The sequence below is a fragment of the Equus przewalskii genome, chromosome 14 (assembly GCF_037783145.1).
Source record: "Equus przewalskii isolate Varuska chromosome 14, EquPr2, whole genome shotgun sequence".
Taxonomy (NCBI): Eukaryota; Metazoa; Chordata; class Mammalia; order Perissodactyla; family Equidae; genus Equus; species Equus przewalskii.
In genome coordinates this window covers 28,648,918-28,665,976 of record NC_091844.1, presented here as the reverse complement: position 1 = coordinate 28,665,976, position 17,059 = coordinate 28,648,918, and the positions used below count along the sequence as shown (strand labels likewise).

Here is a 17,059-nt window from a genome sequence, read left to right as displayed (position 1 = left end):
GTGTTCATCACGAAAGTGTATTATCACCTTCCAAGGCTAGTTGTTTTATGGTTACAAACCTAAACTGAAGAAAGGGGTACTGTTTGAAATGTCATCAGCAAGTCATCTCAGACCATTCTCACTTTGATTTTAAAGACCCAGCCAGAGAAGAGGAAACTGTTTTACACTTTTGCAGTCTAGAGACTTGTACATAAAGTGCTGGAGAGCTTCCCTAATAACATGTTTCCTCTAGCATTTAAAGTTAGTCACTTAACATCACTAATATGCATCTTTTACTTTTATTGAGTATAAACAGTTGGGCAAAGAATCCTAGGGAAAAAAGACCTATTAATTCCAAACATTGTATATTCGATTCTCTGTTTCTTTGATTCACCTCATTTCATCCATCTATCGCCATTCAGTACCTGGCTACTTACTCAGGATGCTAAAGAAATAAGGTCAATCTGTGTCTTCAGAAAGCAAGCTCCCAGTCTAGCTGGAGTGGGTGATGAGTCAACAAATAATTACAGTGTAATACTTTGGTAAACCAGAGCAGGCAGTCATTAACTCTGCCTAGGGATGAAGTGGAGCTGGAGCAAGTTGAAGGAGGCTTCACTGAGAAGGTGACAGTGAAAGGATGAATCAACTGGTGGGCAAAGTGGGGAGGAGAGCATTCCAGATCAGCAAAGTGCTCATGCTGAATGCGTGAGTTTGGATCTTTCTCTGGAAGCTGTGAGGAACCTTTTTTTTTTTTTTTGGTAAACATCATTTCTCATGAAAAGAAAATAAAAGGAATTGGAGCAAAAATATATTAAATTTCTTTTAAGCCTGCTGAGTGATTTTTGTTAAGTTTGTCCAGAATGCTTTTAGGCTCGGGGCCTGTCTGATCCTAGGTACTTAGATTCACAGTTGGAATATAAGTTCCTTGAGGACAGGAACTCAGCTAGTTCATCATTTTAGTGTGGTACCTACTACTTAGTAGCTTGAATGAATGAGTGAATGAATGCAGCATCAAATCCAGTTTCTAAAATAAAGGCTTTAAATTTTCTTTGAATTTTTTGTTTAAAGATAGACTGTTTTATATTTACTGCCTTTGTTTGCTTGTTGGTAAAAGGTTTCAGAATTGGATTTTTCCCTATGTTTTTCATCTTGTTCAGGAGAAGAAAATACCTGGAGGTGATGGTATGTTTAAGAGGCTCCCATGAAATACAATTGTGTTAAATTTAAATACTATAATATGTTATTTTGGGTGTTAAATCAAATACTATCTTACTATTAGATTTTAGCATAATGTAGTATCAAAGTTTGTAGAAAAATTTGTCAGAGGAGAAAACCATGACTTAGGAAAAGATGAACATTAACAAAGGAACTCTTTGGTCCAACTTGTGGGATGAGAATCCTGGTGCTAATAAAAATCAACATGTTGAAGTAATGTACTCTAAGAAAGTACCTCTCACCCTTTTTCAAGTCATGGCACATATAATAAAGTACAGTAATAGCCAAGGCCCAAAGGGACGGTTTGGTGCTCACATCTGAGGTCTGATACCTCCCAAATTTTATGATATTGAAAAGTATATTGAAAGATAACAGTTAAGCTGAGATCTAACTAACTTGTGATAATGATATCATAGGAGGCTGGTGCTCTGCAGAGACCAGACAGAGAGGAATTTGTCAGTTTGCCTAGTGTTACATGAAGAAGAGCGGCTGTCAGTGGACGTGAGGGTTTGGGTCACTAGGAGGAGGCCTGTGTAGCAGTGGAGAACGAGACGCCGCCACTCTTACGAAGCCCCTGGGAACATTTTTAAACGTTTGTCTTTTTTAAAAAAACAGCAGTCAAAACTCAAGCAGGAAGAAAAAAAACTGTTACGATCAGGTATCACAGCACTAAAAAGTTATGCTGTCTGGTTGTCATATAAATATATAACTTTGAGTTGTTTTTTAAAATAATTATTCTACATCTGTGGGTGGTGCCTGGCACAGCTGAGTTCCATCGGAATGCAGGTTAAGAAATACTGCCCTGTAGGTAAATGACCCAGGCTCCAAGCCCTACAGCCACGGGGATGGCACAGCCCTTAGGACCTTCTACCACCATTTACTGTCATTGTTTCCTGAAGATGACTTTTGATTACTAAACTGGCTTTCCAGAAGCTTTGGAATGGGGAGTGGGGTACAGGGTGGGGGTGTGGCCCTGGTGTGATTGTTCCAGTAATTGGAACTGTGTGTTTCCCATTACATCTCATTTGTTGGCATTCCAGGTTTTGGGTGTTTAAATGGCATGAGTCGGTTTCTCAGACTCCTGACTGCCCTTAGATGAACTAATCGTGTCTGATCTCAGAGTTGAACTTCCTAACCCTCAGGGTCCTTCCTTTCCATCTGCAATAGTTTTTTAGGTAATTGTTTTTAACTTTTAAAAAATTTAAATAATTCTAACAATCCTTTAATCCCACTCATTTAACAACTCAGTTACCTTCATCTTTTCGTATTAATTAAAATAGCTTTTCAGCTGATAGGCAGGCACCATGTTTTAGTTTTAATTCACAACCTGCAATCTAAGTATTGACCATCTGTGCCACATATTTTCAACTAGGGGCTATTAAGGGCAGGCAGGTATCTGATAATGTACAAACTCAACCAATTTGTAATTCCTGCCACTCTGTTAGGTACTTCCTGATGAGCCCAGAGGGTTTTATTTCGTAGTTTGGTATGTGGTTTTGGAACCTATATTTTTAAAAAACCACCTGTGTTGATTTTGATCAGATCATTCTGGATAACAATCTCAAATGTAAGTATGCATCAGGATCACTTTGGGCATACTTTAAAAAATGTGGATTCCTGGGACCCAACCCCAGAGATTCAGATCCTGTTAGGAAACCAAAATTGAGACCCATGAAACAGTCGAAGCAATTAAATGCTAACCATTTCATAGGCAGTTAATTCTTGTTTGACTGAAGTGCCCAGGGTGGTAGGAATTGGGTGTGAGCTAGAGAAGTCCTGAACTTCCTGGAAGAGGCAGGACCTTAGGCTTGGTGGGGGAAAGGGTTTAGGCCTAGGAGAGCAGGGGAAGGCGTTCATTCATTGAAGTGTGGGAAGAGCAGAGGCTGAGCAAATTTGCAAAGGCACACATGAGTTGGGTGGAGGGGGGACTGTGAGAGGAGCGTGACTGTGCAGAATGCACAGATTCATGTTGTTTGTTCTTACCCTGTGTGTTCAGAGAGGAGTTGGAGTGGTGTGTAATAAATGTCACATATTGCTTGTGTAGGCTCTTCTGCTGAGGCATCTCTTCACTCCCAGTTGGTAACCATGAGTGGCTGATAGAATTGACTAGAAGGGTGCCTCTCTTCCTTCTCTTGGTTCCATTTGCATTCCTCCTAAGGCTGGAACTCACTTGAGAAAGGCCATCTCTGATAGAGGAGATTGAGCTCCAGACACATTCTTAAGGTTCACTTTTTGATTTTTAACAGATGTGGGTTTCAGAGGGAACAGAAATTAATAACATATTGTGTTTTATTCATTGTCAGGTTATTAGACTGGGCTTTGGTTCCTGTCCTGGAGGAGCCCCATCTTCTACCTGGAGAAACAATTAAAATTGCAGTGATGGAGTCTTACCCTGAATCCCAGACCAAGCACAAAGGAGGATTAGCAGATCCAGCTTAGAAGTGTCAGGGTCTGGAAAGGCTTCACGCAGGAGGTACATCTGAGCAGAATCTTAAAGGTTGAGTAGGAGCTGGCCAGGTGAGGAGAGGAGGTGTTCCAGGAAATGGGAGAGCATAGGCAAAGTCACATTCGCAGGAGAGAACGTGGCATGATTGGAGTTGCAAGGAGTTTGGTCCAGCAGGAGCTCAGGATGCCAGAAGGGAAGCTGAGGCCTGAGTGGTGTGTGTGGGGGCCAGACCTTGGTGTGTCTCCTAGACCACACTAAAAGCTTGGGTTTTGTCATGAAGGCAATAAGGAGCTGTCAGAGGGTTTCAAGCATTGTTATTTTGTGTTCACTGTGGCTGTAGTATGGACGGAGGATTAAAGAGGGCAAGACTGGAGTCAGAGAGGCAAGAGATGATGAGAGCCTGGTCTTGAGTGTGGATGGAAGTGGGAATGGAGAGAAAAGGACAGATGGGGAAAATTGGGGATGTGGTGGGAAGTTCGGTGTGGTAGGGAAGATGATGACTTCATAGGGAGTGTACTGACTTTGAAGTGTTGGTGGGACATCCAAGTGGAGATGTTTGGAGGGCTCTTGGATAGTGAGTCTGGAGCCCAGGAAGGTATGGGCCAGACATTGGTGTAAATGGGAGAAGATAACCCATTGCCCTTAGAATAGATTCAGACTTCTTACCATGGCTACAAGGCCCTGCGTGACCTGGCCTGTCCTGCCTACCTGCTTCTCCACACATCTGGAGCCACTCTTCTCCCTCGCTTGACCATGCTATAGTGGCTCTGGCTTCTTGTAGGCCCGATTTCTCTCTTCTATCTTGTTGTGCACTAAGTTCTTTCTCTTTTCCCAGCCTTTGTTGATGCTGCTCCCTCTGCCAGGATTACACGTCCCCCACCCTTGGCCTGACTAACTTCTTATCTTTCATGTCTTACCTCAGATATCATTTTTTTTAGAGGAAACTTCTCTGACCTCCTGAGCTATAAAAATTCCATCTTGAATTTTTATTTCCTAGCACTTAACACCATTTGTTATTAGCTACTTCTGTGTTTGTTTAGTATCTATCTCCCATACAAGCCCTCTGAGGGCAAAATCCATCCTGTGTTTTGTTTACCATCTACCCCCAGTGCTGGACAGTCCTGAGCACGTAGTAAGCACTCCATGAATATTGGTTAGATTTGTTGAATGAATAATGGCCATAATCTTTATTTCCTATCTTGAAAAACTTGCAATTTTTACAGTGTCACAGAATAAATAGAACTATGATTTAAGCTTTATAAGTTAAGTAGCTGATTTCATCTGCTTTTGATAGTCTAGTACATTTTCAACTGTTATTAAATACACTTTGCCTCTGGGAGGTTGGGACGTTAAAATTGCAAATCAAATCTTAAGGATATTTTTTCTCCCTGTTCCCTGTGGTCATTATGATGAGTCAGTTAACGTGGCCTAACCCATCGTCAGTCTAACAGTGGTATGGCTGCTGAGTTTTGAAATTGGAAAAACTGGGACTTGTTGCCTTGAGTTGGGCGTTTGTGGCAGAGTTTAGTAGCAGCCTTCTCCTTCAGCCTTGATTTGGGAAGTGTCCCAATACGCGCTGTTTGCATTGCAGCTGTGGGAAAGTCCACCTTTGTGAAGTTACTCATGAAAACGTACCCAGAGTGGCACATAGCTACAGAACCTGTAGCAACATGGCAGAATATCCAGGCTGTTGGCACCCAAAAAGTAAGTTTTCAGTTGTGGGGGGTAGTTGGCAGGGCATGGGTGAATAAACTAATTGTAATAATCTAATTTGCTCTGAGTAGGTGAAGTAGCCCAGTTTGTCTCCTTCTTAAAATGCCTGCATTCCAGAAAACAGACCACATACACCAGAGAGGATATGACTTGTTTGAATATGTTTAGTTTTTATTTTTGTGGTTTTTACATGTCTACATAAGTGACCGCCTCTGTTCTTTGTGGTTTCCCTAAGCATGTCCAGCCATCCTGGCTTTGAAGATTAATTTTGTCATTCTTACCCTTAAGTATGTTACTGAAGCTGAGTATCAGGATTAATAGTTAATTACAGTGATTTTAACTTATTTATGAAGTCTTAGGAATTAGAAGGGACCTTAGAGAGCCTCTTGTCACACTTTGAGTCAATGCAGAAATAATAGCTAACATTTATAAAGTACATACTATGGGCCAGACATTATACTATGCCAAGCACTGTACATTTCACCTGTGCCTCGTGCCTTAGGCCCTGGTGTTAGGTCTACTGCTTTGGGAAGGGCCATAGTGTTGTTTTCAACACCAGCCACATCCGTGTGAGTAGGGAAGGACCAGTTTGGACATGAACCTTAGAGGGAGTGGAGAGAGTGGCAGCACCATACCTCAATCTCGGCATACTTCTCCTGCAGCCACTGAGAACATTCACTGAGTGGCTCGTTCTGGTTTTTAACAACTCTAATTGTTAGAAAGTTCTTGTATGAGCCACTTTGCATCCCTGTGACTCTGGCTCATTGATTCAATTTCTGCCTCTTAAGTCTTTTAACTTTTCCACGTGGCAGCCTTTCCTGTAGTTGAAGGCAATGATTTTCCTGCTCTTTCTCCCTATTAAGTCTTCTCTGTTTCAAGCCAAGCACCATTTTCCTCCAGACTGTGTTTCAGTCTGGAGTAACTTTGTCTAGGTGAGGAGCTCCAGTTTGATAGTTTTCCACTTAGAATTCACTGAGAGTAGGACTCAGAGATGAACTGGACATTCTGTCTGTATGTAGTCTTAAACGGTACAGAGTATCATAGAACTAGTTCTGGGTTCCATTTTTCTGTTATTCCAACGCAGAATTGTGTTGCCTTTTTTGGCAGGCACATCATGCTTATTGAGGATATTTGTTTTTTAAATTGTTTATATGTATGTATGTGTGGGAGTATTCGTGAAATTAACTTTTCCATTTAGAAAACAAATTATGTGTCTTTTTCTGAGTATGCCATAGGTTACCTGCTGTGGGGATTTAAAAATATGTCCACAAATTGTTTGATACTCTTTCCTTCAAGAGCTGGACCTTAGTTCTCCCCTTGAGTGTGGGCTGGACTTAGTGACTTACTTCTAATGAATAGAATGTAGCAGGGATGACAGAGTGTGACTTTCTGGGGTAGGTCATGAAAGACATTGTGTCTTCCATCTTGTTCTCTCTCAATCACTTTGGGCTCTGGGGATGCCAGCTGCCACGTCGTGAAGCATCCCCTGTCTGTGAAGAGGCCCACGCAGCAAGGAACTGAGTCCTCCTGCCAACAAGTATGTGAGTGAGTCTTCTTGGAAGTGGATCCTTCAGCCCCAGTCAAGTCTGCCTTTGATGTTAAAGTTTAAAAAGACCTCTCACAGCCCAAGATTATAAAAACGTGTACCTACATTTCTTTCTCTTGCTTTTACTTAGTTTTACTTTTTTGTGCAACTTTAAAAATTATAGAAGTCTAGTTTTCCCCAAATATTTACTTGTCCCAGTAGTATCATTGTTAGTTTATTCCTGAATGGTTATATGTTTTGTTGTTGTTGTGACTGGCATCTGTTTTCCCATCATCTTTTTCGAACTGCTTACAGTCAAGCATTACCTAATGACATTTTGGTCAGTGAGGGACTGTATGTACATTGGTGGTCCCATAAGGTTAGTGCCACATAGCCTGGGTGTGTAGTAGGCTATACCATCTAGGTTTGTGTAAGTGCACTCTATGATGGTTGCACAACAATGAAATCACTTAACAATGGATTCTCAGAACGTATCTCCGTCATTAAGCAATGCATGACTGTATTGCTGTTTTTTAAAAATGCAGTTGATTTTTGTATTTGTTTTGTGTGACTTAATTCTCATATTAATTTTTATTTTTGCTTTATTTGAGGTTTAGAAAATAATAGTTTTCTCTAAATACTAATCATTTGTAAGAGTTTTCCAATATTCATACCTCATTTCTATTTTCTTGTTTCCTTTCATTGGATAGAAGTTCCAGAACAATACTAAATAATAGCAATGATGGTAGTCACCCTTATCTTGTTTTGTCTTTAATGAAATTACCTCTGTTGTATCACTGTTAAGTTCTGTGATTGTTACTCATTTCAATAGACCATGTGGAGGAAGTACCCTTCTATTACTAGGATATTAACTATTTTTTTCAGGATGAATTGTTGAATTTTCATCAAAAGCCTTTTTAGCATCTAGTGAGATAACCGTGGGGTTTTTCTTTTTTAATCTCTTCGTATTAGTCATAGATGTGATGATGGTACCATCTTCACATCCCCAGAATGAACCCTCTGGTCATGGTGTACTGTTCTACTGATTTGCTAATATGTTGTTTGGAATTTTGCATGTATATTGATGTTTAATTGGTATTACTATTTGTGTGTACAGTTTTTGACAGGTTTTACCATCAGGGTTGTGAAAATGAAGTGAGAAGCTTTGCATTGTTTTTAGCATAGGAACTATCTATTCCTTGAAGGTATGATAGAAATCATTTTTGAAATTATATGTATTCAGTGATATTTGGGGGAATAGTTATTGGGCAAGTGCTTCTTTTTCAATTATTATTCAGGGTTTTTTTTTAACCTCCTTGAGTCAATTTTGATCATTTTGTTTTCTTAGAAAATTGCCCTTTTTTGAGATTTTTCAAATTTAATAGTGTAAAATTAGTATGTTTCCTTTTATACTTTAAACTCTTCTGTATCCAGAAGTGTTGTAGCTTTTGTCTGATATTGTTTATTTGTGTGACTATTTTGGGAGGGGTAGATTTGATAGATGATTTTCTATTTATTTCACCTTTTTTTTTTTTGAGGAAGATTAGCCCTGAGCTGACATCTGCTGCCAATCCTCCTCATTTTTGTGAGGAAGATTGGCCCTGAGCTAACATCCATGCCTATCTTCCTCTACTTTATATATGGGACACCTACCACAACATGGCTTGGGAAGCAGTGTGTAGGTCCGCACCCAGGATCCAAACTAGTGAACCCTGGGCCACCAAAGTGGTACTTGCAAACTTAACCGCTGTGCCACTGGGCTGGCCCCTGTCCTTTTTTAAAAGACCCAATTAATGGATTTTATTTTTTAATTCTATGAGAGCTTGCATTCTAATTCATTAATTTTTGCCTTTAAATTTGTTCCTTTCTTTCTCAGAATTTCTTTGCATTTTTAAAGCTCTTTAAATTGAATGATTAGGTTGTGTATTTTCTGTTTTTTTCTGCCTTAATAATAGAAGAATTTGCACCTGGAAATTTTCTTTGTGGGATAAATTTTGGCCCTATCTTCTAGATTTTGACAGATTTTAACTGAAATTTCTAAAGAGTTTGTAACTGTAGGTTTGATTTATTCTTTGCCCAAAAATTATTTTTAAGGTATTTTACATTTTCTGAGTAGATTTTGTGCATGCTTTATTTTGTTATGGTCAGACAATGTGGCTTAGCAGTTTCTAATGGGTGAACTTACTGAGGTTTTCTTCATGGCTTATGTATGATCAATTTTTTTGTATGATCAATTTTGGTAAAAGTGCCATGGATTTTTCAGAAGCATATGTATTATCTGTAAGGTATGGAGTTTGATGTGACATTTTATAAATTCTAAGATGCCATTGATTGTATGATGTATAATTTAATAACACTTCTAAGGAATAATTAAAATGTCTTTTAATTTTAACTTATAAACATTGTAAGATGTATCTCAGTTTCAAATATATGAAAAAAATAATGATTTAGGGTCTTATCCTCCAAGTTCTCATTTTTGGGGTCTACTTCTTATGTTAAATTCTGAGAGAAGCCTGTTAAAGTTTTGTGCTTGTATTGTGTTTTGTCCGTTTCTCCTTGTATTTTTAATTGGTTTTGCTCTATTTTTATATATCTCAATGCCTTGTTATTCCGCATAAAAAGGTTCATGACTTCTTTGTGGCATCTTTATTGGGTTATTAGTATAAAAAATTCTCTTGTAGCGTTTAATGCTCTTTTTTTAATGCAGTTTTGCCGCCTATATTTCCTTTTTATTTGCGTCTCCCTGATGGATTTTGCGTTCATTTCTCTTCAATTATGTCTTCTTGTTTTAGGTGTTTCTCTTATGAACACGATTTTTAGTTTTTCCCCAATCTGAGAGTTTGCCTTTCCTGGGAATTTTTCTCTTTTATGATTATGTTTAATTTACGCCTGCCACCTTATTTTGTGCTTTTATCTCCTTTTTTTTCTTTTTGCTATATTTACATTTTTCTTTCATTTTTCTCCTTCATTCATACTGGAAATTCACTATTTTTTATTCTACCGGTGGAAACATTTAAGTTAAAAATACATATGTTTAAACCTGCCTATCAATGTTAATGGAGTCTCTGTGAAAGAAAAAAAAACCCAACTCTACTACTTTTTTATTACCTTCTTCTCCAGATTCTATCCCCCAGATATATTGAAGTCATCTGAGATTGTGTAGATCCAGAATGTTTTTACATTGTGAAATTTCTCCTTTAACAATAGGAATTGGCATTAAACTTCATAACCACATTGATAACAGTTACTTTATACTTAACTCTGTTCTACTGGTTGATCACTGACCACTGTTTTCTCATTACCACATCTTCCCATTTCTTAACTCTTTATTTTGATTATTTTTTTCAGTTGGTTGAAATATATTTTAGAGAATTTTTTTTTAGAAAGGGTATGTGGGTGTTGTAATTTCTGAGTGATTGCTTGTCTAAAAATGTCTTTCTTTTGCTCCAGAATGTAAAAAGTAGTTTCTGTGCTAGAGAAGGCTCTGATCCTTTTTTCCCCCCCAAAATAAGTAATTCGTGTTTTTCTCCCCACTAGGTTTTTGTGTCATTTTTATGAATTGTTGACGTTTTACCAGTATAGGTCCAGTTGTGGGTACCTCTGTGTGTGTGTGTGTGTAAAAGCTGTATATGTAAATATATAAAAAATCTTCTCTGGTACTCAGTGAAGTTCTCTGGTGGAAAGTCTCATGTCTCAGAGATTTTCTTCAACTTTTTCTTTGATTTTAGCTTCTTTTTCATCTGATCAGTTCCTTCTAACTATAATTCCTACTGTACCATGGTTTCAAACTTTATTTCTGTTCTTAAATACCTAGAGGTACTACATGTTTCTCTTAAACAGTGATTCTCAGTGATGGTGAAATTTGCTGAGAGGGAGACGTATCTTACAAGTCGTGGTCTTCCTCTGCTCCCCTCTTTTTTTGTTGGGGGTGGCATTTCACTTCTGTGTATTGGACTCTTGTCACATAAGAATGAAAATTGTTTCCTTGGTTGGGTAGCTTTGTCTAAGCTGTGGGTACTGTGAAGTTACAGATCATTCTAACCCCTATTTGAGAAGTTGTTTGATACAAAATTGTGTTAATTTCTGTGAGGTGAAACACAAGTGACATTACATCTTGATGTGTCTCTCCAGAGTAAAGAAAGAAAAAGCAAAAAATTACCCTACCACTATATTACAATGTATATTGGATCTCCTCATTGTAGCCTGCATGTCTTTTCATTTCTTTCTTAATTTTCTGCTTTTTTTTCTTGTTTAGGAAGAATTTCTTGAGCTGATATCATATGTGACATTCACTAAATAGGTTGACTGCAGTGTACGGTCTGCTGGTTATTCTCTTCAGTGGGGGTTTTGTTTTGGCAATTCCATTTTCCCTTCTAAGAATGTTCTTTTCATATTGCTCCTTTTTTATGATAGCCTGTTCTTATCAATGTGGCAATCTCTTGAATCTCATTGAGACTTTTCCGTTTTCTCCTGTTTCTGACTACAACCTTGTCTCCTAAGAGGGTGCTTGTCCAGAGCACGTGGATTGGTCCTCTCCTTTTAAATTGCTGAATATTTTTATATCCAATGATTGTCCCTCTGTTTGTGTATATGTTTGAAGGGGTGTTTGCATTTGTTCTGTAGCTAAGATGGGTTCTTTCAGAAGTGATGCAGGCCTCTGTACAGTTTTTGTTCTGGAACAGTCTCCCTTTGGTAGCCCAGAGCCTGCTGGTGGAATAGCCCCCGCCCAGTCGACCTAGTACATTCGCCAGCACAGCACCCCACTCTATTCAACAGGGTTCCATACAGTCTCAGAACTAAGCTACACACCAAGGGCTCCACCGTCTCTAGTGACACCGTCAGATACTCGAGGAGATTCAAATTTGTCCGCCTGCTTCTACCTCCGCTCTCAGCCAGGAGCCATCTGTGAGGCTGGTGTGTGTTTGTGGTTTGGGGGATTGGAAGGAGGGAAATCATTTGGTGATCCACTCTGCTCTACTCATTGCTCCTGCTGAAGCCTCCCAAAGGGCCGGGACCCTTCTTGAGAATCTAGGGGTGATGTTGAGCCAAATTGTACCACTTGTTACCTAACTTTTCCCCCTCCTTTATCTTTGTCTCCACCTGCAATGCTTTCTTAATCCCCATTTCCACCTGTGGAAATTCCACATATCGTTCACTTCCCAGCTTAATGCTACCTTATTCCAGAAACTTCCTCAGATTTCCTCTACCGTATGCGGTAACCCCTTCATCACAAGTTCTGCCTTGTATTCTAGCTCTTTATATCCTTTTCACTCCCTTTCAAGGAGCATCGTGAGCTCCTTGAGTTTGGGAGCTGTGTCTTGCTTGCCTTTATATGAAGTATTAGAATGAGGAAGTTAGAGAAAGCCAGGTTTGAATCTGCATTCAATACTTACTCGCCATGAGACTTTGGGCAAGTAAGTTACTTAACCTTTCTGAGTGGATTTTCTCCTCAGGAAAATGGGCATAACAGTGGTACCCATCTCATAAAGCTGTTTTGAAGATTAAATGAGATAACATAGCATAGTGAACGTTGAAATAAATCTTAGTTTTGTCTTCTGTCCTCTTTACAGCACCCAGCCCATGTAGGCCTCATCCACACAAGCCTTCCGTTAGTGGGGACTGAGTGAATGCAGATCCAAAGTGCTTTGTGCAAAACTCCCTTTGGCCAGGAGTAAGTGGCAGAGCCCAGGAGAGAATCCAGGGTTCATGAGTATCCCACACGTGTTCCCACCCACACGGGCCGAGTAAGTGGGTCTTCAAACGCCTTTCATAAAATCTCTGGAAAGGAGGAGGAAGGTTTCTTTAACAAATCATAGCCCTTCTATGAGAGAGAGAACTCTGGTTGGTTGGTTGGGTTTTCAGATAATCAGTTGCTTTTTTGTCTGGGTTGAGGTTTTATAAAGAAATAGCCACAAATGGAAGATCAAAAGAGAGACAGCGCAGTGTTACAGTGGAAAGATTGGATTCCAGATAGAGTTCTAGGTGGTTGTTGATTGTTAACTCCTCCTCAGACCGACTCCTCAAACCCAGCAATCAGCGAATGCGCTAATTCTGTGTGTGGTTCGTCCTCTGCTCCTCTCTGGTATGTTAAAGGTGGCGTGTCATCTCCCTCTGTCATATTCTTATCTTACAAGGTCAGAAATCCCTTCCTTGATGATGTGGTTTCGACTAAGTGGGGGATGTGACTCTATCTTTTTAGTGGAAGGAAACTTTTTAATTGCTTCCCTCATTGATTATTAAACCTGTGGGGGAGGGGGAGAGGTAAACACCATGAAATAAATATGCCTTCTAGGAAATTCTCCTCTTTTGTAATTTCCCCATAGGCCTGCACTACCCAAAGTCTTGGAAACTTGCTGGATATGATGTACCAGGAGCCAGCACGATGGTCCTACATGTTCCAGACATTTTCTTTTATGAGCCGCCTGAAAATACAGTTGGAGCCCCTCCCTGAGAAACTCTTACAGGCCGGGAAGGCTGTCCAGATCTTTGAGAGGTCTGTGTACAGTGACAGGTAAGACCCGGAGCCCTCCCCAGACACAGGCCCCCATGCTCCGCACTGCTTGTTTTCTCTCTGGTGAAAATTGTACTTTGAAAATTTCCCTTCTTTGTAAGAACAATGCTACACAGATTTGTTCGGACTTATAATTTCACAGAGTTACCGTATATATCAAGAAAGGAAATTGTGTTTTTCATAAACTGAATGCATTTAATTTCCCTCATTGCCACTGATTATGTTTTCTTATTCTTTTCTGGCATAGAGGCAAGCTGGTAGCTACCTACTACAACCGTTACATGCAGGAAGGCAGAATACACACTTAAGTAGCAGCATATATTCTAGGAAACCAAATGAATCAGTGGTTGGGTTATCACCTTGAAGAAAAAAACAGGGGGAATTACAATTTGCATTTCTAAAATGACGTGAGAAATACATTAATCCTTTTTTTATTCTTCAAGAAAGGATTTCTGAGTAGAAGTAGCACATTTGTGAAACTGGCTTCTGTCTTGGATTTAAGAATCCTTTTTCGACCCCTTATTATGTGACAGGGCTTATGCTGGCCAAAGTCTGTAATGGACATCCAGTGCTGATGTCAGGTCAAGGGAGGGCATCATCTTGACCCCTGAGAGGGTGATGTGGAGTCACCTTGAATGAAGCCTAGCAGCTAGCTCGGGAATTCCGCCGGTGGTTCCAGAGGAACTAGTCTGTCTAGGCTCCGGAGTCCCTGGCTCTGCTGCAAGAACAGGCTGTGACTTGTGTTTAAGCCGTTTGGAGACGAAGTGAGGGTGCCTGGCTCTGGACACTCCTGAGAGCTTTTTTATCTGAAGGCTATGAATGCCTTGTGTCACTGTGAAATGGTGGCTCAAAGCATGACAGTCTATCTTAGCCCCTTTGAGTTATCAAAATGGAAAATGCTGCGTTTTCATTGTCCATTCACTTCTGAAGACACTAAGTTGGGTACCCATTAATTCCAAATTAGACAAACTAGTTCTGCTTCTTAGTGCTCCCATAAAGCCTCCTAGAGGAAAAAAATAAGGGTACGTTTATACGTGTGTGATTTTTTTTTTTAACATTACCTAGAAATCACGCAAGATATGTAAAACAAACCCTATGGGCTGCGCATTCCTTCTCTATGTGCCCCAAGAGAGAGCCTACTCTTTATAAAAGCTAACTATGAATTATGAATGGTTGGGCTATAGATTTGGGTTTTTTTTCAACTGTTGGATATACTACTCCCTATTTTCCTCTCTCCTCTCCCAAGCCATCCCTCTTAGACTAGGAAAGTGACTTGCTGTAACCACCTGGGTTGCTTGGAAACATATTAACTGTTGGTCTTTGGATTTCCAGCCCTTTAGTAAGGTAGGCATGTGAGTGACCCCTCAGAAATAGAAATACTTTCTTTAGAAGCTGCAAGATCTTAACACTTACTTGTAAAGGAAGAGATGAGAATTGACTACTCTGTAGGCAGGTACCACATTCTACATGTTTTCTTCAGAGGGGCATTTTTGAGACAGAAAGGATAACTAATTACACATTCTCATCCTGAAGGTAATTGAAAGCCTTTCCAGTCTTTTAAAAATTCATTCATTCATTTGTTGGCTCAGCACAGATTTATTGAATGCCACCTGTGTTCAGGCACCAGGCTGGGTCTGGGGGCTGCAGCAGTAAGCAGAGCAGACCCAGGCCCTGCCTTCATGGTGAAATCAGCCTAACAGGGGACTCTGAGATTGCACATGTGCTCGTGTGTGTTTTTTGTGTTCCAAAGGAGGAGCGCAGGTAGGTTGGGAGAGTGAGTAACAGGGAGGAAGAAATCTAAATCTTTTCTCTTTAAATTAAAGAAAACAATAGCATGTGGTTTTAGGGCAGGGACCCTGATGCCCAAGTCCTTAAGCTCGTTCCTCTCTGTAGCCCCTGTACTCAGACTGCAGTAGTTCGCTCCCCTTAGCTCTCAGCACCACACTCTTCTGCTCCCTCTCCCCAGCAGCACCAGCCTGGGAGAAATAAAGAAATACTTATCCTCAAAAAAGGGGAGGGCTCCTTTTATAGGACTTATTAGCAGATGTTTAATTTTTCTTTATAAGATTTAATTTCCATATTGCCTGTGAAGAAGCTAAAAACATTTTTCAGAACTTGAGTTACAAAAGTCACCTTTTTTTCCTTTGTTGCCATCGCCTAGACTATAGCTAAATCATTCCAGACTGGGAGAGTTGACTACTGGCGCTCCCAAATTGGTCTTTTCATAGCCTAGCAAAAAAGTAGTTATAATAACAACTAAGATGTCTTGAATACTGTGTGCCAGTCACTCTTCTAAGCACCGTGTGAGGATTATGTACCATTCTCATAATGACTCTATGAGTTAGGTTCCTCTGTTATCTCTTTTACAGAGGAAGAAACAGGCAGAGATGGTTTGATGACTTGCCCATGGTGACACAGCTAGTGAATTTCGGAGCCAGGTTCAGACTCAGGAATGTGACTCTGCAACCCATTCTCTTAATTGCAACACTTGTAGCCTCGGATGTGTACTTCCCTGAGCCATTTGTACACAAGGATTCTGAATTTCATTTTCCCAGAGCTAGCTAGTTGCTGAGCGTTGCCTTAGAAACTGGAGTTCATTGTTTAGGATGTAAATTGTGTTTTGTATTAAGATGCCTGAGGTTTGAGAGCAGAATTGACCCTTCTGAAGTAAGGGTTTCTGCTTAGCTCCAATTTCCTATTTACCAGATGCTCCTTTAGTTGTGGACGTAAGCAGGGGGCAAAGCTAGTTTGATTTTTAGATTTCGCTTTCTTGTATCTGGATTGGAAGCTCAGCAGCAGAGGAAACGAGTAAATAAGAGCCCATGTGTGCTTTGGAGGAGAGTCTGCTTACTTGGTAATATTGCAGTCAGTAGGAAGTGCGCTTCCTGCTCCAGAGGTGACACCTCTTAAATGCAGTTCCTTCTTCACTTCTCAACTAGACGAAAGGCTGGCTTAGCAGCCTGGAGACTCAGAAGCCCTCAGTCCTTAAATGATATGTGGTGGGTGCTTTACACTAGATTGTTTTTTTGCTTAGGGGCTTGCTACAATAATAATAAGGAAATCTCAAAAGTTTGAGTTTACTTGCACCATTTGCTGTATGTTCTGACTGGTTTCCAGAGGGAAGGTTGTTAGGGACCACTGATACTCTCTTCCAGGGCCCCTTTTCTTCCAGTGGAGTAATCCATCTGGAGAGCTGTGATTTGGACCTCTAAAGGCTAGATGCTATTTCATACCTTAGTGTTGAGCAAGGAAGGAGATAATAGGTTAAGAATTCAGATTTTTTACAGATTTATGAGGAGCTAGAAAGATTAAGTGGTTTGAATAGACATGGAACAAGTTGGTTATTGATTTGTCTGCTTCTCTTTCTCTTTTGCCTTTCACTCCATTTCTCATTTTTCTCCCCTCCCCCATCCCACTTACATTTCCAACCAGGTATATCTTTGCAAAGAATCTTTTTGAAAATGGTTCCCTCAGTGACATCGAATGGCATATCTATCAGGAGTGGCATTCTTTTCTCCTGCAGGAGTTTGCCAGCCGGCTCAGATTACATGGCTTCATCTACCTCCGGGCCACTCCCCAGGTAACACAGAACCTAAAGCTTTAGGCTTTAGGGCCATATTAAACTTAAGAGGTGATGTTCTCCAAGTCCCTGATTTTCTGGTTGGAGAAA

The 17,059-nt window shown here is 40.1% G+C and overlaps 1 protein-coding gene across 6 annotated transcripts in view; it reads left to right on the top strand.

Annotated features, from left to right (window-relative positions):
* The window catches only part of DGUOK (deoxyguanosine kinase), a 28,992-nt gene that overhangs the window by 4,929 nt on the left and 7,004 nt on the right, over window positions 1-17,059 (top strand). The window contains exons 2-5 of one of the 6 annotated variants that reach the window (XM_070573776.1): window positions 3,498-3,667; window positions 5,232-5,344; window positions 13,202-13,389; window positions 16,822-16,969. In XM_070573776.1, coding sequence (XP_070429877.1) covers window positions 5,264-5,344; window positions 13,202-13,389; window positions 16,822-16,969 — 417 coding nt within the window. In that variant the 5' untranslated portion in view covers window positions 3,498-3,667; window positions 5,232-5,263. Of the gene's footprint in view, window positions 1-3,497; window positions 3,668-5,231; window positions 5,345-12,448; window positions 12,623-13,201; window positions 13,390-16,821; window positions 16,970-17,059 lie in introns of all 6 variants that reach the window. The other 5 variants (XM_070573778.1, XM_008533671.2, XM_070573779.1 and 2 more) reach the window with 5 other exon arrangements.